Source organism: Protopterus annectens, chromosome 5.part0 (genome assembly GCF_019279795.1).
Source record: "Protopterus annectens isolate FY-2018-M chromosome 5.part0, PAN1.0, whole genome shotgun sequence".
Classification (NCBI taxonomy): Eukaryota; Metazoa; Chordata; order Ceratodontiformes; family Protopteridae; genus Protopterus; species Protopterus annectens.
The window spans coordinates 1,169,707,824-1,169,734,416 of record NC_056735.1 but is presented as its reverse complement, the minus strand read 5'-3'; the positions used below and the strand labels follow the sequence as shown (position 1 = coordinate 1,169,734,416).

General features: G+C 41.4%; 1 protein-coding gene across 1 annotated transcript in view; it reads left to right on the top strand.

Annotated features, from left to right (window-relative positions):
• Positions 1 to 26,593, top strand: part of XRN1 (5'-3' exoribonuclease 1) — a 2,408,514-nt gene that overhangs the window by 1,486,400 nt on the left and 895,521 nt on the right. The window contains exon 27 of the mRNA XM_044071018.1: positions 8,639 to 8,651. Within this exon, the coding sequence (XP_043926953.1) occupies positions 8,639 to 8,651 (13 nt within the window). The remainder of the gene's footprint in view (positions 1 to 8,638; positions 8,652 to 26,593) is intronic.

The window sequence follows — 26,593 nt, the reverse complement described above, 5'->3', positions numbered from 1 at the left end:
GAAATTTCCTTTGGGGCAATTCCCGGAATTCTCAAGGAAATAGGTGGTTGGACTCCCCCACCCCATCTTCGGAGGAATCCATGTTCCTGAAGGCCTTCAGGACAGGCCCATCTTCTACCTGGGTGTCCCCACCTGACGACGAGCTTGTAGAACTCATTGCCAGTAAGGCTTGGAGGGAGCTGCTGAACACAGTGGAACTAGTACCCAAAAAGGCAGACAGATTCCTCAGTCCTCCCAAAGATCAGGCTTTTTGGAGTAAGGGCTTGCCTGTTGATGCCATTGTGGTGGCCACTGCTAAAAAGGAGCTAGTGGAGCAAAGCTTCTCGGTCTTTCCCCTGAACAGTGTGTCTTGGGCGATTGACCATTTCTCAAAACTCGTGTTTAACTCGGCTACATTTGGACTGTGTGCAGCCAACTACATGGCACATTTCACCTGGCTTTAGAGGGATTTGGTACCTGAACTCACCACTTCCCTTCCAGAGTTGCTACATTTAGAGAGTCTTAAGCTGGTCTCTCCTAAGCTGTCCACTCTGACATCCTTGGGTAATACCTCTATGAGGTTGATCTCCAGTGTGGTGGAGGCCACCTTTCGATCAGCTGACACAGGGAATTGTCATTAGACAGCACACCTCGCTTCGCCTTTGCAGTTTTATGGAACCCTTCAAGGGGTCTTTTAACAATGCCACCTTTGACAGTTTGACCTTGTTCGGACCTTCTGTCAGGGAAACATTGACCCACAGTGAGCAGGAGGGTAAGACTCTGCCCGCAGTGGGAATCAAGTTTTCTCCTCAGAGAGGGAGTAGGAAACTTTGGTTCCGCAGGACCCAGTCCGCCCTCCAGGATGTGCCCCAAGAATCCTCTTCCACAAGCTGGGGCAGAGGATTCAATGGTAGATGCCACTCCAGATGCTGAGGAGTTCCGCAGAATCAGGGCTCCCGGGAACCTTTCTCAGAGAAGCCCTTTCAGTACTTCTGAAGTGCTGCATGACTGTCCTGCCATGGGGGCAGTTGGGGGATGAGTCTCCCTGCACCCATTAGCCTAGACAAGCATCTCCTCAGATAAGTGTGTGTTAAAGATCATTTCCAAGGGTTATGTTAGTCTCCCCCCCCCCCACAGTATTAAAATCTCTCCGAGACGTTCCACCCCACCAAAGGGAGTTGGCTCATCTCAAAGTTCAAGCCCTTCTTCTAAAAAGAGCTATCAAAGAGGTCCCAACAGAACAACAGGGGTCTGGAACTTATTCCCGCTTCTTTTTGGTGCCAAAAAAGACTGGGGACCTGCATCCAGTTTTGGACCTCAGTGAACTGAATTTGTCAGTCCAGAAGTCTAAGTTCTGGATGGTCACTGTTCAGTCCATTCTGCCTTTCCTGCGCAAGGATGATTGGATGTACTCGGTGGATCTCAAGAATGCTTACTATCATATCAAGATCAACAGACTCTCCAGGAGACACCTGCACTTTCGATTAGGGACCAATCGCTACCAGTTCAGGTCCCTGCCATTTGGACTAACCACAGCCTCCTGGTTGTTTACCAAATGTATGGCAGTGGCGGCAGCTCATTTTAGGCTGCAGGGCTTCCAGGTTTTTCTATACCTGGACGATTGGCTCCTCACAGCCCCCACAAGGCAACTGTCAATGGCCACTAATTAAACCTTCAGCCTCTTTCAGGATCTTGGCATCACATTCAATCTACCCAAATCCAATCTTTCTCCATGCCCGAACCTAGAGTCTGTTGGGGTTCAACTGGACATGTTAGAGACTGCAGCACTACCCCTACGCAGAGTTCAACTTATTCGGGATCAGGTCTATCACTTGCTGGGTCTGGAGCATCCAGCAGCCCACCTAATTCTACAAGCATTAGGCTTGAGGGCGACTGCCATCCATTTAGTGCCACTGACCAGGTATCACATGTGGGTTCTGCATTGGACCTTGGCAGTTCAGTGGTCAACTCAGGTTCATACCATGTCCATGCCCGTCAGGATGACTTGTGTGCAGAAATCACCTTGCTTGGTGGCGTCAGTCTTGGGACCTTACTCTCAGCAGACCCTTCTGTCTTCCCCCGCCCAAGGCCACGGTGATCACGAAATGCCTCCCGGGTGGGGTGGGGGGACTTTTTCGTGAAAGGACGGTTCAAGGCACATGATCCCCCACAGAGACCAAATTGCATATAAACATCCTGGAGATGAGAGTAGCCCTTCTAACATTGCAAGCCTTTCAGGAGTGTCTCCCTCTTGGGACTATAGCAATTCAAATAGACAACATGGCGGTGGTCTGGTACATCAAGAAGCAAGAAGGAACACTGTCTTATCCCCTGTGCAGAGAGGCCACCAGCATGTGGGAATGGATGATTTATTCCAGGTGCTTTCTTCTTGCAACTTACATTCCTGGCAGTTCCAACATGCTGGTTGACAAACTTAGCAAGTCTGTCTTGAGTCCTCACGAGTAGTCTCTGAATCCATCAGTGGCACGTCAGATATTCAACTGTTGGAGCCAACCATTGCTGTGATCTCTTTGCCTCCCCAGTCAACTACAAATGCAGCAACTACTTTGCCCTGATCCCCTCGATGGGGGAGTGATCCAGGGATGCACTGTTTCACGAGTGGCAGTTGGAACTTCTCTATGCTTACCCCCAACTCTCCTGATTCCCAAGATTTTACAGAAATCCCGTCACTTGAAGACCCTACTCATCATCATTGCCCCCTTTTGGCCTCATCAGGCATGGTTCTCTCTTCTTTGGTCTCATCTAAAATATCCTTTGTGGATATTGGATCCCATCCCGGATCTCATTTCCCATCCCTGGGGGCTTCCTCTTCCCAGCCTACAGACTCTTCATCTAATGCTTGGTTCTTCCAGTTCCAGTAATCCTTTCCCAGTCCAGGCTCCCCTTTCCAATAAAAAAAATATCATCTTAGTTTCTCAGAAGCCTGCCACTAAGAGGGTGTATTCCATTAAATGGAAAAGATTTTTTATCTAGGCCAGGCAACGAAATTTAGATCCCTTTTCAGCCCCAGTTCCTGACATTTTGTTGTTCTTGGCTTCTCTCTTCCAGGAAGGTGCTAGTTTCTCCACTATTAAACTCCAGTTGGCGGCCATCTCTAATTTCCATTTGAATGAGGGGTCCCACTTTTTCTTCAAAATATGCAAAGCTTTTCTCAAAGGAGTCTTTCTTTCTTAGACCTCCTATCAAATATCCCTCCCCACCATGGGATTTAACTCTGGTGTTGCAGTCTTTGACACAAAAGCCATTTGAACCGGCTGCATCTTATGATCTTAAGTTCCTGTCTTGGAAGATGACCTTCTTGGTGGCTATTACTTCTGCCAAGAGAGTTTCTGAGTTGCAGGCTCTTGGCATTAAGCTCCCTTTTATGGTCTTCTATAAGGATAAGGGTATTCCTTAGGAAAAATCCTTTGTTCGTTCCGAAGGTGGCTTTGGAAGCTAACCTCAACCAATCAATTCAACTATCAGTTTTCTTCCCTAATTATTCCAGTAAGAGGGAGTATACTCTGCATTATTTAGATGTCCATAGGCAGCTGGACTTTTATCTTAAAAGGGCCAAGGAATTTTGGAAGTCAGACCAGCTTTTTGTGGACTTTTCACAGGCCAGAAAAGATCTGGCAGTTAGTAAGGTAACTATTTCCATATGGACTGCTAGCTGCATTTCCTACATTTTTGACAGTAGGCACAAGGAGCTATCTAGACCAGTTAAAGCCCACGCTGCTAGGTCTGTGGTTACGTCTTCCACCTTCTTGGCTAAGCTTTCTTTGGATGAGATTTGTGCTGCTGCTACTTCGTCTAATCCCCACACTTTTGTTTCACACTATGTTAGATTTAGTGTCTAGGAACAGGGCTTCCTTTGGTTTCTCTGTGCTCTGGCATATCCTTCCATGGGTCCACCCAGGGTTCATAGTAGCTGGGGACTCTGACCCATCTGTGATGAGTAATGACACGAATAGCATCAGATAAAGAGTTATGTACTTACCATAACTTGGAATCTGTGATAACCAGTGTCCTTATTCCATGCCTCGGCCATTTCAGCCCGTTATGATTCAGACCTACCTCTCTTCTCTCATCCTTTGATTAAATGATTCCTCAGAGGGGCTTCTAATATCATACCTCCCAGAAAGCGTCCCACACCAGCCTGGGACCTGAATTATGTTTTAGAAAAACTAACCTTACCTCCTTTTGAACCTGCTGCTTCAACAGAATTGAAATATCTCTCCTGGAAGTCTGCCTTCCTACTAGCTATCACCTCAGCCAGAAGGGTTTCAGAACTTCAGGCACTCATGGCTTTTGAGCCCTTCATCATTTTCCATGCAGACAGGGTCTCCCGGTGGACTAACCCCTCCTTTATGCCCAAGGTGGTATCTGATGTGACCCTCAACCAGGCCATGCACCTACCCACCTTCTTTCCCAACCCTCAAAACAAGGGGGAACGAATTCTGCACTCGCTAGACATGCACAGACAACTCGGATACTATCTGGACCATACTAAACCCTTCAGAAAAACAGACCAGCTGCTTGTCAGCTTTGCTCCAGGGGCAGAGGGGAAACCCATTTCCAAGCAAGCCATTTTCAAATGGATATCACACTATGTCTATCTCTGCTACAGACTACATGGGAACCCCCCCCCAAAGTCTATTAGTACCCATTCCACTAGGACAGCCTCCACTTCCACAGCCTTCCTCAGAGGAGTCCCCACCAGGGACATCTTGGAAGCTGCCACCTGGACCTCTGTCCATACCTTTACAAAGCACTACCACCTACCTCTTTTTTCTAAGTCTAGGGCATGGTTTTCCTCTGCAGTTCTGCAGGGTTTGCTGGACCCATGCCTAGGGCTCTAACCTATCCTTCCACCCCTCTCCTCAGCTTTGGGAATCCCCCCACAGGTGATGACTGCAACAGTGAAACACGAAAAACATAGTACAGTTGTATACACTTACCATAAATGTAGATGTTCAAGTGTATTCACTGTTGCAGTCCTGGTTTCCCTCCCTCCATCCCCCTTATATCCTCTTGCCCTAGGGGGACATAAGTTTCCCACAGTGGCTTTTAGCCACCAGGACCACTTTACCTTATTTCCTTGTGCTTCTGATGGGTTAGGGCAAGATAAACTGATGTAATGACATTGGCTGCCTTGCTTTATAGCACCGAAGACCTGACATCAGACTACAGGCAACTGCAGCCAATGCAGAAAAACATTGATTCTGGTATATCGGCCGGCCGGGGGCTACCACTGCACGAATAACCCCACAGGTGATGACTGCAACATTGAATATACTCGAACATCTACATTTATGGTAAGTGTACACAGCTGTACTTTCTTTTGACCCAGATGGACTTTTCCTGGTAAACAAATGTCAAATAAATTGTGCATCTCTCTAGCACGTGACCCTTTTCTGGCGCAACATTGTTTTAGTATATTGTGATATGTCCCTCTGATTGGGAGTTAAGAGTTAAGGGGATGTATCCGATGTGACTACCTCACTTAGCCTTTACAGTAAAGATCTTGAACTTTGTGCCTGTTTTCTCCTCATTTTTGACTTCTCTAAACTACTTCAGTTGAAGTATATTACATGGTATTGGAAAAAAGTTGAATTTAGGACACTGAGCAAATTTTTGCCTGACATATAGTTAATGATATATGTATTAAAAAAGAAGCAAAAAAGGGCGTCTACAGTGCTATATGACTAGGTTGTCAAGTCCATGAGGAAGTGCATAGGCTCAGTTTCATTGTTTGCATTTTGACAAACTAAATGCAAGAACATTTAAGTTTTTAAATTTTGCTAGTTAAAATCCCCCTGAAAGCTTTTGCCTTGTGAATTTTTATGAAGTTATAAGCTCTTATGTTGTCACTGTTCATAGTTGAGTTTCAGAGTTGATGCATTTCAGATCTTACCTGAGAAAAAATAGTAAATCACCAAATATTCAACATGGCATAATTGATGTAGTAGCCTAAGCTGTTTGGGTTGTATCCTGCTCAGGATATGCGGCTAGCTTTCAGAGCCTCAGTTCACCTGTGCATCCTAACTGAAACTAGCTCAGTTAGAGACACACAAAAAGGCAGTTTGGGCTCCAAAAGCTTCAGTGTTTTCTGAGTTTTCTTTTTGTTTAAGTGCGCTCCCTCTGTAGGCTTTTTAGAACTGACAGTTAGCTAGAAATCTTTAAAGACTGGACAGATAAATATCCTGGAAAAAATCTTCCATTGCTTAATTTTATAAAGAAAATGTTACTTCGTGTCTTGTCAGAAGAGCTGTCTTTTTTATGAGATCTTAGCTAAACTGAAAGAGGTATTTCAGTGGGAACAAAATAAAGACCCTTTTTCCCAACACAGGTATTATGATTTTTTTGCAATTGGGTATTCCACAGACTACATCTGTTTTGTTAGCTTTAGAGGATGATATTATGTTGTCCTTGTCCTTTTCATTATTTCTCAATGAATGGATTATGGATCTGATCCTTGAATCTGACTCAGCCGCGTAATTCAGTCTTTGGATCCAACTCTCAAGCTCTTCCTTCTACCCATGATGCCCTAGTTCATCCCTAGCATTTGCCACCATCACACTCAGATGTGTGATCCTTCTCTCGTAGCGTTCATTATTATTGTTACTTCCGAAAATAAGAAGAGTTTAATTTCTTTTATCTAAATTACTTTCTCCTTGTTAAACCTTTCTGCATTAGGCTTTGTATTATTTTAAATAGTAATATCTTCCAATTATCATTGCTGCTATTTTGTCTCTCTGTTTTCTCTGTCACTTCTATTCTAGTCAACATGATAATTCTTTTTACCATTGGTGGTATTCTTCCCTTCTGTATTAAAAAAAAACAAAACAAAAAAAAAAAACTGTTACTTTTCTACACTTTTCCCTTCCTACAGTTTTTTTGTACTGTCACGGCCAACAAGCCAGGTTTTAAAAAATGCACCACTTGTGGGCATAACTCTGATGCCCACAAGGAGTGCATGTACTGCTTGGGACCAGCTCACTTAAATACAAGCTGCTCAATCTGTGCAGGCTTTAATAACTCATTACAAACACAAAAATAATTGGAGCCAAAGACAAAGTTGCTGCTGAGAAACTCTTTGCTGGTGCACTAGTAAAGCCTTTCTCAGCAGCAATTTTGTCTTTAGCTCCAGTTCTTTTTGTTTTGCGTGGTTCTTATTGAGTTGTCTTTTTTTAATGTTCGAGCCATAGCTGACAGAAGAAATAAACTGGTTCTCAAGGGTATGCTTCCTCTCTCATCTTCCTCATCTTCAGGGGCTCAGACCCCGAGTAAGCCTTCAACAGTTCTGTCAGAGAACAGGAAGCGGTCACCTCCAAAGTCTCCCAAGAGTAGTTGGAGCCACTTTTGAAAGTTGCTGAATTGTCTGATCTAATTTCATCTGATCCAAGAAAACATAGAGTAGATCTTAAGCATTTGGATCCAAAACCATCCAATCCCATTGTGATCTCTGGATCCGAAGCCTAGCATTTCCTTTTTTCCAAGGATGCACTCTTTTGAGTTCCTCATTGATCCAGTCTTCCCTAGGCTCCATTCCCCATTTATACAGACTCTAAAAAAGCACTCCAGACTTGAGGTAACCACCTCATCCATCAGGTCCTTCAGGAGTTTGTCTGAAGCATATTTGGATAGGGCAATGCAAAAGTTCCTCAGAGCTCAGATCCAGACTTGGGTTATCTCCGCTCCAACCCCTACTGGATCCATGAGTCTTCCTGCCACTACTCACATAGTCTCTTCTCCCATCCATTCTTCAGTTATGGAGCCCCAGGACCCAGCAACCCCGAGAGTTCTGGAGTCGAAACCAAAGAGAATTACTTCTTAGACTCCAACAGTATCCCTGACCAGTTCTGTTCCTGTGCCTTCAGATCGAGGTAGCTTCTGGGTCGGATCTGTGGGCCATGATCTATACTGATGGTGATGGATCCATCCTTGCCCCTTGGAGCCTTAGTGCTGGATAGCTTGGGTCTGGTTCCTTCCTCCATGCACAGATCAGGTCAGAGTTGTGATCTACATGTATTGGAACACACTGCTCCAGTGCGGGTGACCATGACTTCTCTGGGTCCATCTGCCTTCGAGGTTGTGGAAAGGGCCTTTTCTCGTTCTAGATATCTGGTCTCTCAACTCTTGGATTTTCCCTCTTCCCCCTCTTTGGTTACGAGCTCTAAGTCCATCAAAACTATTCCACAGGGACAGCCAGTTCCACCTAGTTTCCAGTAGGTTCCAATAGAGGAACTTCCTATCTTTTCTGATACCTCCCCCGAACATCCCCCCTGAAGAGTACCAGCGGAAGAGGACATGCAAGAAGAGGCACATAGATTCCCCATTGAAATTTCTCACTGAAGATACTAATTTTGAGGAAGAAGGGTCCTTCCGATCACCACCTGATGACACTTCCTTTGGAGATGTATTAGAGATCCTTAAAATGGTAACTGATCTTCTAACAGTCCTACTCCAGAGTATTTCTGGAGGCTTTTGGTTTTGGCCCATCCACATCTTGTGTGGCCTACCCCCCTCCCCTGGCAGATGAGCTCATATTTCTGTTTTTTCACTGTGCATAGAAGGAGCCGGATTCCATAGAGCCAGTCCCGCATTGCCTGGACAAATTCTTAACCCCACCAAAGGATAATAAACCCCACTGGAGCAAAGAAGTCCCTGTCGATGCAATGGTGGTGGCAGCAGCCACTAAAAAGGAGTTAACAGAGTAGAGCTCTTGTGTCCACCCACCCAACAGGGAGTCTAAGGATGCTGGATAGATTTGGAAAGCATGTTTTTGTTCCAGAGACCTTTGCTGTGATGTCCCGGAACTATCTGGCACACTTTACAAGACTACAGAGGGATTTAACCAAAGAACTGTCAAACTCTCTAACCCCACATCTGCAGAGGATTTCAAAAGATGCTCTTCTCAGCTGGCCACTGTTTTGTCAATTTCTAATGCATCCATGAGGCTGATCTCTCCCACAAAAGAAGGTGCCTCACAGGCGGCCAGTTCAGGCACTGCCATAATGAGACATGCCTGGATGTGGCTGTGTGACTTTGCGGAGCCTTTCAAGTCATCTTTCATCAATACTCCCTTTGATTGAACATCTTTGTTTTGTCCTTCTGTGATGGAAATGCTTACCCATAGTGAACAAGAAACAAAGACCCTGTCTGTTGTGGGAGTCAAGTTTTCTACCCCTCAATGAACTTTTCCTATATGTCAGAGAGGTGGTAAAAAAAAATGTGGTTCCACAAATCTCAGGGATCTTTCCAGGTTTCATGCAGACAGCTTCTTCAGAGGCAGAGGAGGCAGTTCTAATGGAAGACGTAGCCCTCAAGCCAGAGGAGCCCTGCAAAATCAGGGTTTCTGAGATTCCTTCCCTGATAGACCCTTTTAGTGTTCCTGAAGTGCTGCCTGACTGCCCATCTCTGGAGGCGGTCAGAGGGATGTTTGTCCTTGTACCCAGACACCTGGGCTGCTATAACAAAAGATACATGGATGTTAAAAATAATATCCAGAGACTACTACATACCATTTTCCCAGTCCCCAGTCTCCAAAAGAAAGAAGCTTTATGATGATCCACCCAGTCAGAGGAAGGCTGCAGCACAAGAAATTCAAAAGCTGCTAGACAAACCAGTCATCCAAGAGGTCCCACAGGAACTGGAACTTATTCTGTTTCTTTTTAGTGCCAAAAAAGACAGGAGACATGAGATTAATTTTTGGATGTATGCAAACTAAATCAGTTGGTGAAAAAGTCATAGTTCCGAATGGTCACTGTTCAGTCCATTATGCCATTTCTACACAAGGAAGATTGCATGTGCTCCATAGATCTAAAGATTGCATACGATAACATCAAAACAGACAGGTGCTCTAGGAGGCACTTATGCTTTCTGCTGGGAGCCATTCACTACCAGTTCAGAGCCCCGCCCTTTGCACTTACCACTGCCCTTCAGGTTGTTTATCTAATGCATGGCAGTGGTGACAGCTTACTTAAAACAAAAGGATTTCAAGTGTTTCCATACTTAAATGACTGGTTCCTCACCCGCACTTACCATGCATCTCCTACAACAATCCAGAGACTATTTGCTCCATATTTGTCACTCACTAGGTATCAGTAAGTTATGCCAAAGCAAACCCAATACCAGTACAGAGCCTGAAGTTTATTGGTGCACATCTGAGCACAACAATGTAAATTGCCTCTTTCCCTTCTCATCGCATAGACATTTTCAGATGTCAGGTTCATTATATTCTCTCATCCGACTCCTTCAGCCAGACTAATTCTACAGGCTTTGGGGTCTGTGGCAGCAGGAATAATTCTACTTCCTTTAGCACACTACTTTATGGTTTTCCTTCAACGGACTCTGGTCATTCAGTTGTCTGTTCTTTGACAGCCCTTGTCTTTTCCAGTCAAGCTTACACAAATATGCAAACACCATATTCACTGATGTATCCAGTCAGATGACATTTACCTAGGCCGGCCCTTTGTTTTTCCTCCCCTACTGGCCACAGTGACCACAAATGCCTCCCAGTTGGGGGCGGATTACATGGTCCAAAGCACTTGGTTCCCCCATGAGACCAATTCACATATCAACATCTTCGAGATGAGAGCAGTCTTTTTAGCATTTCAGGCATTTCAAGATACTTTTCCTCTAGGGACTATTGCGATTCAAACCGACAACATATCTGTACTCTGGTGCATCAACAAACAAGGGGGAATTCGGTCTTAACCTCTCTGACAGGAAGCTGTAAGAGTGGGGCAATGGGTGATCTCCTCTGATTTCTTTCTAGAAATACACTTTCAAAGAAAAGCCAGCTTACTAGAAGACAGATTCAGCAGATCGATTCTGATGCCTCAGAAGTCGTTTCTCAATCCGTGATGGAAAAAAGTTTCTGTCATTGGGGCCACCCTAGCTGTGACCTCTTTGCATCTCCATGCAACAAGTGCAGCAAATATTTTGCCCTAATCCCCCTCACGGGGGAGACACCAAGAGATGCTGTAGTCCATGTTTGGCCATCCAGTCTGCTTTACGCTTATCCCCCACTTCTTTTGATCCTAAAATTTCTGCAGAAAGCAATTCGATTGAAGAGCTTGGTCATTCTTATTGCCCCTTTCTGGTCTTGCCAGGTGTGATTCCCCTTCCTTTGATGTCTTCTTTGTTATCCTCCCTGAATACTGGACCCAAGTCTAGATCTTCTGTCACAACTCTTAGGAGTGAATCATACCAATATCCCAGTCCTCAAACTAACTGCATGGTTTCTCCAATTCCAATAATAACCAGACAGCCCAGGCTTTCTTCCCCACTGTGTACCATTTTATTATCCTCGCAAAAAGACTCCACCAATAATGTCTACAAGAACAAATGGAAAATATTTTCCCTTTTGGCTTTAAGAAACAACATTGACCCTTTTACTGCTGCTGCCTCTACTGTTCTTGATTTTCTGGCTGCTGTTTTCAAAGAAGGAGCTATTTTTTTTTTTTTTTTTAGAATTAAACTACAGTTGACGGTTGTATTATATTTTTATACAGGGAATAAAAATGATTGTTTAGCTGCTTCTGAGTTAAGTAATCTTGAAGGGCACTTTCCTCCTTAGATCCCCTCCCCTCCAGTAAAGGATCCTTCACCTCCCTGAGACTTGACAGTGCTACTACAAGGTCTGACTCAAAAATGCTCAGAACTTTCAGCAAAAAATGATTTAAAACCTCTATCTTGGAAAATCGCCTTTTTTGTTTCTATCAGTACTGCAAAAAGGATTTCTGAATTCCAGGCTCTTTCCTCAAAAATTCCATACATTATTTTCCATAAAGACAAGCTACTTTATGAACTAATCCTCCCTTTTTTACCTAAATTAGCTTCTGAATCGGACATTAAACAAACCATTCATTTACCAGTTTTTTTCCAGATTTTTCAAACAAAGGAGACTACGTGCTGTATCTTCTAGATGTGCAAAGGCAGTTAAATTTTTATTTACACAGAACTAAATAAATCAGAAAATCAGGCGGTCTCCTCAACAAGATGACTGGGTTATCCAGTATTTAAAGTTACATTGGCCGGAGGCTTTCAAGATGGCTGCACATCGAGTAACAGCTTACTTCTAGCTCTCCCAGTGTGAAAACAGAAACTCCGCAAAGAAAGCCAGTAGACATGCATTTATGGATAAATTTCAGTAACTGGTAATTATGTGTAATGCCAGCAAAAAGGAAATTCAGAAAACCTGGAAAAAATCAGCTACAGAAAGTGAGGAAGAAACACTGACTGGGAAAGTTCTGCAGCTGTTCGGCAAAAAGCAGTGCAACCTCCAGATATGAATTCCAGTAACCTACAGGAAGATACAAGACAATTGTACACAGACCTGGTTAAAATAAATGAAGCACTGATAGAGTACATCAGCACTGATAGAGTACATCAGCACAAACAGTAGAAGGCTGGAAAAAAATGGAAGAAGCTATAAACAAGTATTCAGATGAGGTGATAAAACTGCAAAAATCAGAGGTCAAAATGAAGAAAAGGCTGGTTGACTATAAGACTGCTCAGGAAGAGATGTTTCAAAAAATGTAGAATTAGAGGACAGAGCATGTAGGGAAAACTTAAGCTTTTCATCTGTACCAGAGAAGCTGGAAGGAGCAGACTGCATTAATTTTATAAAAGCTCAAATAAGCAACTGGACTGGTATTTCACAGCAGGAGGAGTTAGATGAAAGGACACATCATGTATGCTCTAAACCTGGCTGTGAGAAAGGAACCTAGACCTTTAATAGTGAAGATGCAGTCCTACCAGTAGAATGAGTTGATTTTGACAAGACTGTGCCAGAAGGACAAAGTACTAAAAGTGGGATACAGAGTGTTTGTGGAGAATGATTACTCACTGTACACCAGGGAGAGGAGAAGCAACTTTATTCCACTGTTCAGGGAATGTTGAGCTGCAGGTGTGAGATTCAAACTGCTGTACCCAGCTGTCTTCAAAGTATTCTTCCCTGGAGGGACAAAATCATTTTGTTGAAGTACATGCTAAGGAGGAAATACAAAAGTTTTTCCAATAAAAAGTGAACTGTGAAACAGAGATATTCTGCTGCTTGTTCTTCTGGTAATAAAGACCACAGACAGATTGTACCTGTGAAACCTTTTCCAGTGATTAAACAGAAAATGTTAGAGTGAAGGAAAGGAGCACAAGAGTTGAAAAGAAGAATCAAGAGGATGTTGGAAATGAAGCAGAGATAGGATTTGGGAGATGGTGATGAACAGTAATAAAACCAGTAACTTAATAAGGGATTACAGTGCAATAATTGTGTGAAATATGACAGAACACTAAAACCTGGAAATATTGGACATTTTCAAAATGTGTTGGCCTTTTGGGGGACTCTAAAGCATATCCACTACTTCATGTCATTAATGCCAAAAAATGCTTTGGGGAGGGGAAGAGGAGGGAGAAAGTTAACTATAAGTAAACAAATTTGTTTTCTTACTAGCACTATTTCTGGTGTATGGTTTTCTTTGCATGCTATAAAGTAAAGTTTTCTCAGTTATTTTTAAGTGTAGTGGTGATTGTAAATAGGTTCTGCTGGTCTTTTTTGTTTTTCTTTTCTTTTTCCCTTCTTTCTTTCTTCTGGTTCAGTTTTAAGAAATGTAGGCAATGCAATGAAAATAAAAGTTTGGTTAAAACAGCATGACAAAAAATATGTGCTTTTTCTCATTGTGCATGGGGAAATGACTGGATTAAGGACCTTGGATTGATTTAGTAACAAATTTTAAGAGTAAGCAAGTAAATGAAAAAGAATACTGAATATTATGAGGCTTTCTCTAGCAGATATGTGTATGCTGAGTAGCAATTCTGCAGCAGGTCTTCATGTTTCCATGGAAATAATCTGATAGAGAAACTGGCTGCCTGGTTCCCATGTCTCCATGAAGACGATCTAATAAACTGGCTACAGTCTGGTGGAGAATGATTGGATGAAGAAAAAAACTGAAGAGAAATTAGCTAGGACATAATGTTCTCTGAAAGCATTTGTTTTTCCTCGGCATGGAGATCTATAAAGAAAAGACAAAATAAGTTAGCACTTGGTAGAAGCATAGGCTGCACCACGTGTCTTAACATGTTTAATTTTTCTTTTAGGTTAACTCAAGTCAGTGAGTGTGGCTGTCAGTTTGGGACTTTTGTTTCTATTAGGAGGGTAATACTTCAGTATTTGAAGATGTATGTAATTTTGTGTTAGTTTTAAGTTATTAGGTTTTAAGGGTGTATCTGAGGGTGTGCTTTTGTTGTTTGAGGACTTTCAGTAGAACAAGTTTTGTAAAATGTGACATAGGCTCAAATGCCTATGAGAAGAAACAACTGTATAAAAGTTCAACCTGTCAAACAGTTATGCATGTAACACAAAAGCTGGAACTAGACATTTAACAAAAAATGTGTTATAAATAAAAGGTGGGAATAATAACTTTTTAATGCAAAGATGCTTTCTGTTGTTGTTGTTGTGTCTTTCTGCTTTTTCCCAGTTAGGGCTCACCACAGCGAAACTCCGGTCCGCTAATGATTGGCAGTAGATTTTTACGTGCAGAGTTGCAGGCCCTGACACACAATCTTCAATGAAGGTACGCCCATTCACACATGTCTCCACGCAGAAGAAGCTCTAGCTGAGAATCGAACAGGACAATGTCTTACTGTGAGGTGACAATGCTACCGCAGCACCACCACCGCAGACGCAATGTCTTTAAATGTCGATGGTCTCACAGATAAATACAAAAAAGAACACTGAGCTATATTAAAAACGTAGCGTGCAAATAGCTATGTTACAGGAGACGTACTTAAAAAGAACTGAATATGTGAATTTGATAAAGAAAGTTTTTTAGGATGGTTATTTAGTGGAATACCTGGGACAGAGGAAGAGGCATACTTACATTAATTGCAAGAGGAACTCCAATAGTGGTAGAGGAGAATAAAAAAGATAATGGCAAATTTGTAGTGCTAAGGAGCTACTGGTAAGGGAGGAGGATTTCTCTGGCATGTGTTTATATTCCACCTAACATGACTCTAATGGAGGTTAAGAAAATTCTGGGAGAAATTATCAGTTTTCATCAAAGAATGCTACTTATAGGTGGGGGCTGGAATGTGATTCACAACAGTGAAGACGTGTTTGGAGGGCCCAGAAGGGAAAGTATGACAAAACAGAGTCGATTTTTTGAAGAAAATTATGAAAATATTTGGCACGGAAGATGTGAATTCAGTAATAGGAGGTCGGAGTGAATTTTCATATTTTTCCTCAAGATATAAAAATTGGGCTAGGCAGAACTTACATTTCACAAATGTGCATTTAATTGAAGGTCTGGATAAGCAAAAAGTAACTGTTTCAGATCATGTACCAGTAATTAAAATAAAAATACAGGGTAATGAGATAAAAATGAGAAACTGACACTTTCCCTCCTATCTGTTGAAAAGAGAAGAATTTAAGGAATGGGTAGTGGAGGTTATCTAGGAGCTGTTAGAGAGAATATAAATTTATTTTGAAAATATAGCTAGGGACTGGGATAAAATTAAGGTGGAGTTTAAAAACAGGGAGGAAATAAAAGAAAGGGAGCTATGGTTAAGAAGTAAGAATTATTTTGAGGGACTGAATGGGGGAGTCTCACAGAACAAGAGGAGGATCAGCTCCAGAATGCTAAGCAGAAGATAAGGGATTACCTCAATAATATGCACAAGTTTAGAAAGATTGCTGTTTAAGCAACTGTTTTTGATAACAGTGGAGCATAAAAATTTTAGCACGACACAGGCAACAGAAAGTAGAAAGGGCTGTCACCAAGCTTAGGGAGCCTATAACAAGGAAGGTAACGAGATCCTGTAGAGTTGTTAGACATATTTCAGAAATTCTATGAAAGTGTGCATAAAGCAGAGAATATGGAAATCAAGAAAAGATACAAATGGAAATGTTTATGGAAGAATTAAATCTGCCAAGATTAGAGGTAGATGAGGCTGAATTACTAACAGTTAGGATAGGAGGAGATGAGATAAAAATTGATGTATAACCAATCTACAGGAAGGTCCCCAGGAATAGATGGCATTCCTGTGGAAATTTGGAAGCTAGGAGGAAAAAACTGATAAAGATCTGGAAGGTTTTGTTTAACGGTATTTTAAGAGGAGGAGTACCAACATCCTGGAAGAAAGCAGTGGTAGCTGTAATAAATAAAGAAGGGTAAAGATCCATTGGACCCAATTCTGTATGGTCCCATTTCAATACTAAACCATGATTTTAAAGTGTTCATGTCTGTAATAGCTAAAAGAATGGCAAAAGTAATGCCAAAATTGATAGATATGGATTACTGTGAGTTTTATGGAGTGGAGGCAAACATTTGACAATATCAACAGAACATTGATGATCCAGAGGCAGGTAGAATGCAAGAAAATACCATTGTTTTTTGGTGGATCTTGATAGAGTAAGCCAAGGCTTTGAGCAGGGCAATGGAACCATTTGTATTTCCTGAAAAAATGATAAGGTTGATTAGGAGGATATATGAGGGATCGGAGGTGAAAATGAAAGTGGGTGGGGGTCCTCTCTGAAAATTTCTACTTCAGCAGAGGAGCCAGGAGGTGGTGTCCTCTTTCCCCTTGGTACTTGCATTATATTTAGAACCACTGCCAAAGAAAATAAGGGATTCAGAAATTCAAGGATATAATTGGTATGGTTGTCAAAAAAAGCTGGCTTTATTTGCAGGTGGTATTTTTTTATTCCTGACAAAACCAGAAAGAGATATATTAGTGTTACGGAACATTTTAAGACAGTTTCAGATCTTTTTGGGATGTAAAATTAATAATGCTAAAACAAAGACAATAGCTGTAATATGTACCTACACATGAGCTGGTTCAGCAATATCTGTATTTATGGGGACATGATAAAATTAAGTATTTAGGAGTATGGGTTAAAATTTATTCTGGTTTGTCAGGTAAGGATATGTTGGAAGAGACTAAGGAAAAGATAATATGAAAACTGGGAAAATGGAAGCTTTGTTATATTGATGTGTAGCAAGATACGAGCAGCTAAAATGTTTTTATTCCCTGTAGTCTTATACCCAGGTCAGACATATTTTTATCAGTCAGAGGAGAAGTTGTGGATAGCAATTAATAAAGAACTGAATGACTTTATCTGGGAGGGGAAAACAGCCAAGAGTCAAGTGGAATAAGATGATTCTTCCAGTAGAACAGGGTGGATTGAGATTACCCAATTTGAAGGGCTATTTCAGAGCTACACAGTTAAGGCTGCTGTACATAGCACAAGCAGAAAACTGTAATTCAAAGTGGAAAGGGATGATATTGAAATAGGGGGGAAGCACAAGAAACAGAGGGATTGTGATTTTGGATGCTGGCCTTTAAGAAGAGTAACAGTCATGCAGAATATTATATCCATGAAATAGCAGAAAGAAGAACTAAGCCAACACGGGAATGGAGAAAAGAGATTCTGCTGATAGGGATGACTGCAGTTAGGGATATAGAGAATAGGCAAGAGGGGGCTGGAAGTTAATGGAGAAAACTGGCAAAGGGACCCAAGGTATTGGGAGCAAATAACTAGAGAAGGAAAAGTAATAGAATGGGAAGAGGCCAATAATTTATTTGGACTGCAGGTTAGAGATTGTCTTGCCTATTAAGGATTGATATCAGAGTATAGACTAAGAGAAAGAAATAGGGGGTCCTAAATGAAAGACTAGCACTGGTAGAGTTTTTAGTAAAATCTAGAACAGAACCTGCCATTAAAAAGGAATAAGTAGAGCTATAAAATATTGCATGATAACTATAAGAATAAATCAGAGGAGGTTAGAAAGGATTGGGAAGAGAGATTGGATAAGCAATTCACAAAGAAACAATGGGAAGAAATATGTATGTCTCCCCAAATATGCAACAAAATCTAGATGATGTAGGATTTTTGCTTGGAAATGTTTACGTAGATATTTTTATACCTCAAGTAGACTCCAGAGAATTTTTCCTCAGGTAGACAGCAAATGTTGGAGGTGTGATGGGGAAGGAAGAGGTAGGTAGGAACATTTTCTGGAAGGCCAGTTCGTTCACGGACTTTAAGGATTTCCTGTGGGTTGTACTATCGGAGCTGCTGGGTGGACAGATTGGTGAGAAGAGGGAGATGACTTTTTTGAGCTATGATATAGTATCGGAATTGCCTAGGCATGGTAAGGCCTTGCTGTGACTAATTATGGTGACTACAAAAAATTACTAGAAAATGGAAATCAGAATCTAAACCAACTATATTAGAAGCAGTGAATATAGTGACAGAGATAAAACAACTGGAATTGAAATCTTTAGAAAATGGTATGAGCAAACTACATAGGAAAAATTGGTAATTGTTGGAACAATACATACAGGAGTGGATTGAGATTTAAAAGAAAGCAGGACTTAAATGAGCTATTTAATGTTCAACTGAAAATGATTACGTTGATTATAAGTGATGTGTATTCGCAACTGGGAGAGTGTCATTATGGCTTGTGATGTAAAATGCTTGCACCTAGGATTGTGTTGGTGTGATTTGTTTTCATTTATATAAGCGTATCATTGCTTAAGTCATAAGTGATGGTTTAATAAAGATGTTTCCTGTTTAAACAAAAGGGTAAGAATTGACTAATTTTGTATAATGTCGCTTAGGTTATATGATATATAGCAGTATTTGTGAAGTATGTTTAATATCAATTTGTTAGTACAGTTTGATTAGTTTTGCATAAATGTAAATTTGCCTAAATCATTAAAGGTGTTTAAAAAAGTTACATTGACTAAATGGATAACTAAATGCATTTCTTGGATCTGTTCCCAACAAGGCACTCACTTGTCTACGAAGACCACCTAAAGCCTGCTCAGCTAGATCCATGGCCACTTCATCTGCTTTTTGGTTAAGAACTTCTGTTGATGATGTTTTTACAGCAGCCACATGGTCCAGTGCTCATACCTTTGTTTACACATTGGACCTAATCTCAAGAAGCAGAGCTGCCTTTGGTTCAATTGTTCTCCAGAATATCCTTCCATGAGGGCCACTCAGGATTCATGTAGCTGGGGGACTCTGTCCCATTTGTTGAGGGAGAATGAAAAGGACGTCAAATTTAAAAGTTATGTACTTACCATAACTAGGCATCTGTGTTATCCATTTTCATTTTTCCTCAGCTTTCCCCCTTACAGCTCCCTCCCTATGTTCTGGAGTGACCTGATGGTTTCTTCTTGGAACCTATAGTTCTGGGTTTGAGCCCTGTGCTTTTATTTATCCTTTTCTTTAACTGCTTATTGTGGACTTTATGGCAACAAGCTTGATCTGAGGGATTGGGGATGGACTAGGGCATTATGGGTAGATGGAGGAGCTCAAGAGTTGGATCCAAAGTCTGAAGTATGTGGCTGAATTGGATCAAGGATCAGATCCGTAACCCATTCTTGAGGAAGAATGAAAATGGACAACACAGATGCCTAGTTATGGTGCGTACATAACTTTTAATTTTCTAAACACCTTACAGTGTGCTTGACAGTCAACCTTCCTGCCCCTAAAAAGTCTTGACAGGTTATACTAAGTACCACAGACTCAAATCTGTTTTGTAGTCCTAAAGGTAATCTTTCAGTTATTTCCTTGTGTAAAACTGCTGCTGCTAAACAGACTGCTAATGCTAGCTGAATTTCTTCTGACAAAGATGGGGATGACTTTATTAGACTTGGAAATATACTATATTATTCTGTAATTTAATTGTCAGAATTTTAAATCAACAGGCTTATGTGTTGAAATGTTTATTAACTTCTAATGAAAATATAAGAAAATTAGCAGTTAAAATTAAGGCATTCAGTTAGGAGGTGGTCTAGTTTTTGCTTCTCATGTAACCGATCTAAAGTGTTTTTGTGATTCTGCTGATACTGCCTGTAGAGCTGCTGCTGCAGAGTCAGTTATGAGAAGACTTGTTTTGGGTATGTTACCAGAACTTGAGATGCATTTTCTTGTTGACAATGTTCTGTTTGGTTTTTCTGCTGCTGCGGTGCTTAAAAGATTTGCTGAAAGGGTGATAGTGATTCAAGGCGTGGCCCAAATGTTTCAGTCCTTTTTTTTTCTAAGTTTAATAACTATTTCTGTAACTCTACACCCTTTTCCAAGAAGCAATTTAAGCAGCAAGGTGTTAAACAACATTTCAAAAAACAAAGACAAGGGGAGTCTAAAGTGATGAGGAAAACTTCCCAGAACCTAGCTCAGTCCACAATGACTTCTAAGACGGCTACACACTGATCAGCAAGTTTTCCCAGTATGAAAGCAAAGACTAAGATAAAAAAGGCTATTGAGACTGTCAGTTTGGTTAAAATTTAGTCGTTGGCTAGTAATTACACTGCCTGGATGACAGTAAAATTTGGAAACCTAAGATGAAATCAAATAGAAATTGAAGAGAGAAAACTCTGGCTGGGAAAAAATCATGCAGCTGTTCAGCATAAAGCAATTTTGAGTTTCAGCTTTAGAACATGAGATGGCTTCCAGTAATATAGAAGAAAATGAATCAAGTGTACTCATACTCAGAGGTAATTAAAATAAATGAAATGCCTAAGGAATATATCAGTTCTAATGAAAGGCTGGAAAAACAGCAGAAGCTTTAGCTAGTTATTCAGATGATCTAATAAAATGCAAAAAAAACAGAAGTTGAAGGGAAGAAAATACTGGTTGAGTATGAGGCTTCTCAAGAGGAGCTGTTAGTTAGAAGATATAGCATGCAGAGAAAACCTGAGACTTTTTTGTTTTACCAGTGAAACTGTTTGGAGCAGACTGTTAATTGTTATGAAAGTGCAAATAAAGAACTGTACTGGTTGTCTCCTCACAGCAAGAGGCACCCTGGTTCAATTCTTGGCTGGGGTGCCTTCTGTGTGGAGTCTGTATGTCCTCCGTGTTTTCGCTTGGGTTGTCTTTGGGTGGTCCAGTTTCCTCCCACATTCCAAAGAATGCAGTAGATGGATTGGACACTATACTGGCCATAGATGTGTGTGTGGTGTGGATGAACTACCACATCAGGGCTAGCAACCCGACAGTGTAGACCTTGGCTGTAGATGATTGTCACTGTTGAAGTGCCACTTTGACCCCATGTGCAAACATGGGAAAAAGGGGTTGTGGATAGTGGACATATGTTTTCATTGAATCAGAAAGTCTTGAAAATGTGACAGATTCTAACAGACATGAGAAAAAATTAAATGCTTAAAGATTAGCCTATCATTCATGTAAACCAGATGTAATTACATATTTAAAATAACTCATGTATATTAGGTAGGGGTAATAGATTTTATCATAATTGCTACTTATCTGTGTTGTCATGGAATGTAAATCGCCGTACAAGTATAGACAGAGTATTAAGTCATATCAACAAATGAAGAGTGTAAGTAGGAATTTTGCAGGACAGCTATTTGGATAGAAATTAGCATGTGCATTTGACAAAGGATTTTGATTATGGGCATTCATCAGAATATTAAGGCAGGAGAAATGGTAGTAGTAATGAATCTTCTTCATGTTTCACTGTTGCAGTCATTACATTTGGGTAATCTGCTGGCAGGTTGCCCTCAGTCGGGCCTGATTAACAAAGTCTTGGGCCCTGCGTCGGTTGCTGTCCCTTCTTCCATGACGTCAGGTCGTCAGGGTATAAAACATGCAGCCGACGCCATTACATCAGTCTTTCTTGGCACGCGGTGCCTGAAGCAGAAGCAGTTCGCAAGTGCTGGTCGGCCGACTCCTGAAATTTTTGTTTTAGAGTTTCAGAACTGAAGTCTTCAACTAAAAGCTAAGTACCCCGTTGGGGAAACTTTTTCTTGCTCCTTACCGATGTCAGTAAAAGTTAATAATTGCATTACTTGTGGGAAGCAAATACCTCATAAGGATTTTCATTTGTACTGTATTCTTTGTCTAGGCCCTGACCACAATGTGCCTTGCTGTCGGTTTTGTGCTAAATTTAATCAATGCACGATTAAACGTCTGTATATTTTTGCTTCTAAATATTTTGGCTCAAGATTTAACTACCCAGAAATGTCACCGGTTAGCAATCTGACTACCGGAATACTAAAAAAATGCAAAGAAAAAGACAGAGACAGACAGTCGAAGTCCAAAACCGTCGACGACGCTTCTCATAAGCCAGTCACCGGTTCGGCGGTACTCAGAGAGGTGCTTCCGCAGCACCTGATACCCGCTACTTCTGATTCGCAGGCCTCTACTGAGACCCATTCGGAGTCCGGTATGCCGCGAGATACTTCAATTATGGAACCCGCGGATTTCTCTACCTTAGATGGGTCCGGAGCCGCTGTGCAGGCACTGGCTTCTGAGGGTGTTTTCAGGCCTACAGATTTTTATATTACACCGACGCCATCTTCAAAACTAAGGCCAAAATCTATGTCTAAAAAAATGATGCCTGGGCCACATGTGCAGGCCCCTATGCCTAAAAAACAAGTGATCTAAATGGCTGAAGATTTAATTACTCTGATCAGGGGTAGCCAACCCCCTCCTTCTAAGAGGCGTAGGCAAGACATTGATTATGAATCTTCTGAACAGGATTCTATTTCTTCTGACTGTTCTAATGAACAGGAATTGTCTATTCCTACTTATGAGGACTCTGATACAGAGGATTCCATTCCTTCTGCATCTCCCCCTGAGGATTTTTCCTTTGGGGAAACTTTACATGCCTTAAGGGAACATTTTGGAAAGTCAGGATTTCTCTGAAACTAAAAAGAGACTTGGGGATTTTCTTCTACGTCCTCAGCATAGGCCTTTGGCTATACCTCCTGTTCTAGACATTGTTGATGTTTTTTCAGAATCTAGTATGACTCCTGATTCACTGCCTCTTGCTCCTTGAAAGCCAGACAGATACTACAGGGTTCCTGACTCCCACAAATTCCTTTTCAAAAACCCTGTTGCTGATCCTGAAACCATTTCTCAGGGTCCCAAGGGCATTAAGGCTTCTACTGCCAAAAATCCTACCCCTTCTGATAGAGATTCCAGGGCACTGGATAGATGGAGTAAGAAGTTTTACACGTCTGCAACCTTGGCAATCAGGGCTTTAAACTGTCCGTTTCATATGCTTAAGTATCAACAGCATATCATGGGACTACTTAAACAGAAAATGATGTTAATCTCTGATTGTGTGGAAAATAAAGAATTGCAGGATTTATTGTATTCAGCTGAACAAGTTGGAAAACATACTTTGCAATGTGGTTTTGATTCCTTGGAGGCTCTTGCAGGGCTGCTGTAACTGGATCTGTGCTAAGAAGGCATGCTTGGCTGAAAGAGCAAACTCTGCCTGACCATGTTAAAGCAAAATTGTTGGATGCTCCTTTACAACAGGGCTGTCTCTTTGGTAATAAGGCTGAAGAAGTGTTAAAAAAGATGGAAGATAAAGCTAAATCTATGCAAACTGTGAAAGATTTCTTACAAGTGCAACCTGCAAGATTTAGTAGGCACTACTAAGAACTGGTCCTTTCCAGCCCCCCCCCCCCCCCCCGAGAGCCGCTCAAGTCAAATCTAGACATTCCAAAGGCTCTAGGTTTCTGTCACAAGGAACTTTCAGAACAAAACAATGGGGTGCCTCCACCTCCAAGTCTGGAAGCAACAAGGCACCTCTCTATGGAAAACAGTCTCAATGACTTCCCTCTACAGTCACCAAGCACTTATCTCTTAGCCGCCTCTTTGGGGGGAAAACTAGCACTTCTTGCACGAAATTGGCAAGTTATTACCCAGGACAAATGGGTTTTAAATATAGCATCCCAGGGATACAGATTTCACTTACAACACATTGCCAATCCCAAACGGATGGCCAGATCTGCCCCCAAATCAGTGGGCAGAGGCCCAGAAACAAGTTCTGTCCCTCATGAATATGGAGGCTATTCAACCAGTACCAGAAGAGGAAAAGGGACAAGGATTCTACTCCAGACTTTTCCTGGTACCCAGAAAAGACAAATCTGGTCTTATCCACTCTAAACACATTTCTGGACATCCCAAAATTCAAGATGCTGACTCTTCAACAGTTACTACCTATGCTAGGCAAAGTTGCCTGGTTGGTAATTCTAGACTTAAAAGAAACTTACCTGCATATCCCAATCAGGGAATCTTGCAGAAAATACCTTCGCTTCAAAGCAGGTTACTTGCATTACCAGTTCTCTGCACTGCCCTTTGGCTTATCTACTGCACCCAGGGTCTTCATAAAGTGCCTGGCACCAGTAATTGCATTTTGCAGACAGAAATATTCAAATATATCCATACCTGGACGATTGTCTAATTCAGGCAGAAAACAAGGACATTCTTCTACAGCATCTGCCGTTTGTAAAAAGGGTTCTAATTTGTCTAGGGTACACCATAAACAAAAAGAAATCACAGCTGGTACCCTCTCAAAAAATTACATTCCTGGATGCAAGCTTGAATACAACTGCCCAGATGACTTACCTTACGCCAGAAAAGCAAATTCAATTGATGACTTACTTCAAACAGGTGGCCACAATAACCCTGCTATATCTGCAAGGCAAATTCTGTAGGCCTTGGGGTTCATGGCCTCCTGCATTCTTCTAATTCCATATGCAAGACTGCATATGAGGAAACTTCAGCGGTACTTAAAAAGTTTATGGAGTCAACATTGTCACAGCCTGGAAACAATGATTCCTATTATACATTGCCTGCAACTAGAGTTCCTATGGTGGGCAGGGGCCTGCCACCAAAACAAGGGACTGCCATTCACTCCACCCCCTGCCATCCAAACCCTAACAACAGACGCATCAGACTATGCTTGGGGGGGGGACTGCCATTCACTCCACCCCCTGCCATCCAAACCCTAACAGACGCATCAGACTATGCTTGGTGGGGGCTCATCTGGCAGGGAAGGGCATTCAGGGCAAATGGAGCCCAAATCAAATGCACTTACATATCAATCAGAAAGAGATGCTAGCTGTACAGAATGTTCTGACAGCCTTCAAAGACTACCTTCATCCAGGACAAATAATGATAAAGACAGACAACACCACAGTTATGTGGTACATAAACAAGCAGGGGGGTACACATTCTTACCCCCTTTGCAGACAGAATGGGGGAAATCTGATAGAAGAGCAAGAGTAGGTACTGCAGAGTGCTAAAGCAAGCTAAGGGAATGTTTGGGTAACATGCATTAGTTTACAAAGGTTGGTGTTAAGCAACTATTTTTTTGATAACTGCAGAGCATAAAAACTTTTAGCACAATGACTTGGGCAACAGAAAGTATAAGGGGTTGTTAAAAATTTTAGGAAGCCTATGACAAGAAAAATAACCAGATATCTGTAATGATGGAGATGTTTCAGAACTTTTATTAAAATTTGTATAAAGCAGATGAGGGTGGAAATATAGGAGGCACAAATGGAAATATTGATGGAAAACTGAATTGTGCCTAGGTTAGATGAAGATGAGGCTCAAAGTTTACTAGCTCACCAGGGAAGACATGAGATAAAACTGACTTGCAGTAATCAACTTTGAAGTCTGCAGGAGCAAACAGTACTCCAGTGGAAGCTTAGAAGTTAGGATGGAAAATAATGATAAAGATCAGGAATGTTTTGTTTAACAGTATTTTAAAGGGGATACACTAGCATCTTGGAAGAAATATGTGGTTGCTGTAGTACCCAAGGAAGATGGACCTTTCAGACAGAGCTTCATATAGAACAGTTTCAATTTTAAACCATTAAGTGTTTCTGTACTATGAGAATGACAAAGGTGCTGACAAAATTGGTGAATGTGGATCATTATGATTTTGTGGAAGAGTTGCAAACATTTGACAACATTAACAGAACAGTGATCATCCAAAATGAAGCAAAATGTTTGAAATCATCAGCGTTGTTGGCTAGTGTTGATGCAGAAGAAGCTTTCTGCAGACTCAGTTGGGATTTTGAGTAGGGCATTGGAAGCATTTGCTTTCCTGATAGGATTAGTAGGGTTAATTTGGAGAATATATGAAGGGTTGGAGGCAAGAAGTGAGGTGGGAGGGTTCCTCTCCCACAAGTTGTGTTTGAACTGAGAAAATCCAGGCTAGGCTGTCCTCTTTCCCCATTATTTGCTGTATATTTAGATACATTGGTAAAGAAAGTAAGGGGTTCACAAATTCAAGTATATATAATGGGTAATGGTAATCATGAAAAGTTAGCCTTAATTTGAGAGGGTTATATTTTGACCTTGAGAAATCCAGAAAAAGACTTACTGTTTTGGGGAGTATTTTGAAGGATTTTCAAGTGTTTTGGGGATATAAAATTAATGAAAAAAAAAATAAATAGGCTGCAGCAGTAAGCTATGTGCCCACACACAAATCATTTCAACAATACCCATATTTATGGGCCATGGTAATATGACGTATTTGGGTGAATGGATTAAAAAGGATGCTATTATGTCAGCTAAGGATATGTGGGAATTGACTAAATAAGAGAGAACACAAAAACTGAGAAACTGGAAACTTTTGTTTATGGGTATGAATAATAAAATACAAGCATGAAAGGATCCCTATTAATTTTACGAAACTTTAGGTTGTTGAACTACAAAACAGCAACAGCTAAAGGTCGAAACGTCTGAACCGTGAACAATCAGCTAAGCAAATTTTTTCCCATGGAAAGAATTTGCTTGGCCATTACACAAAACAAAAACCTTTCAACCTGA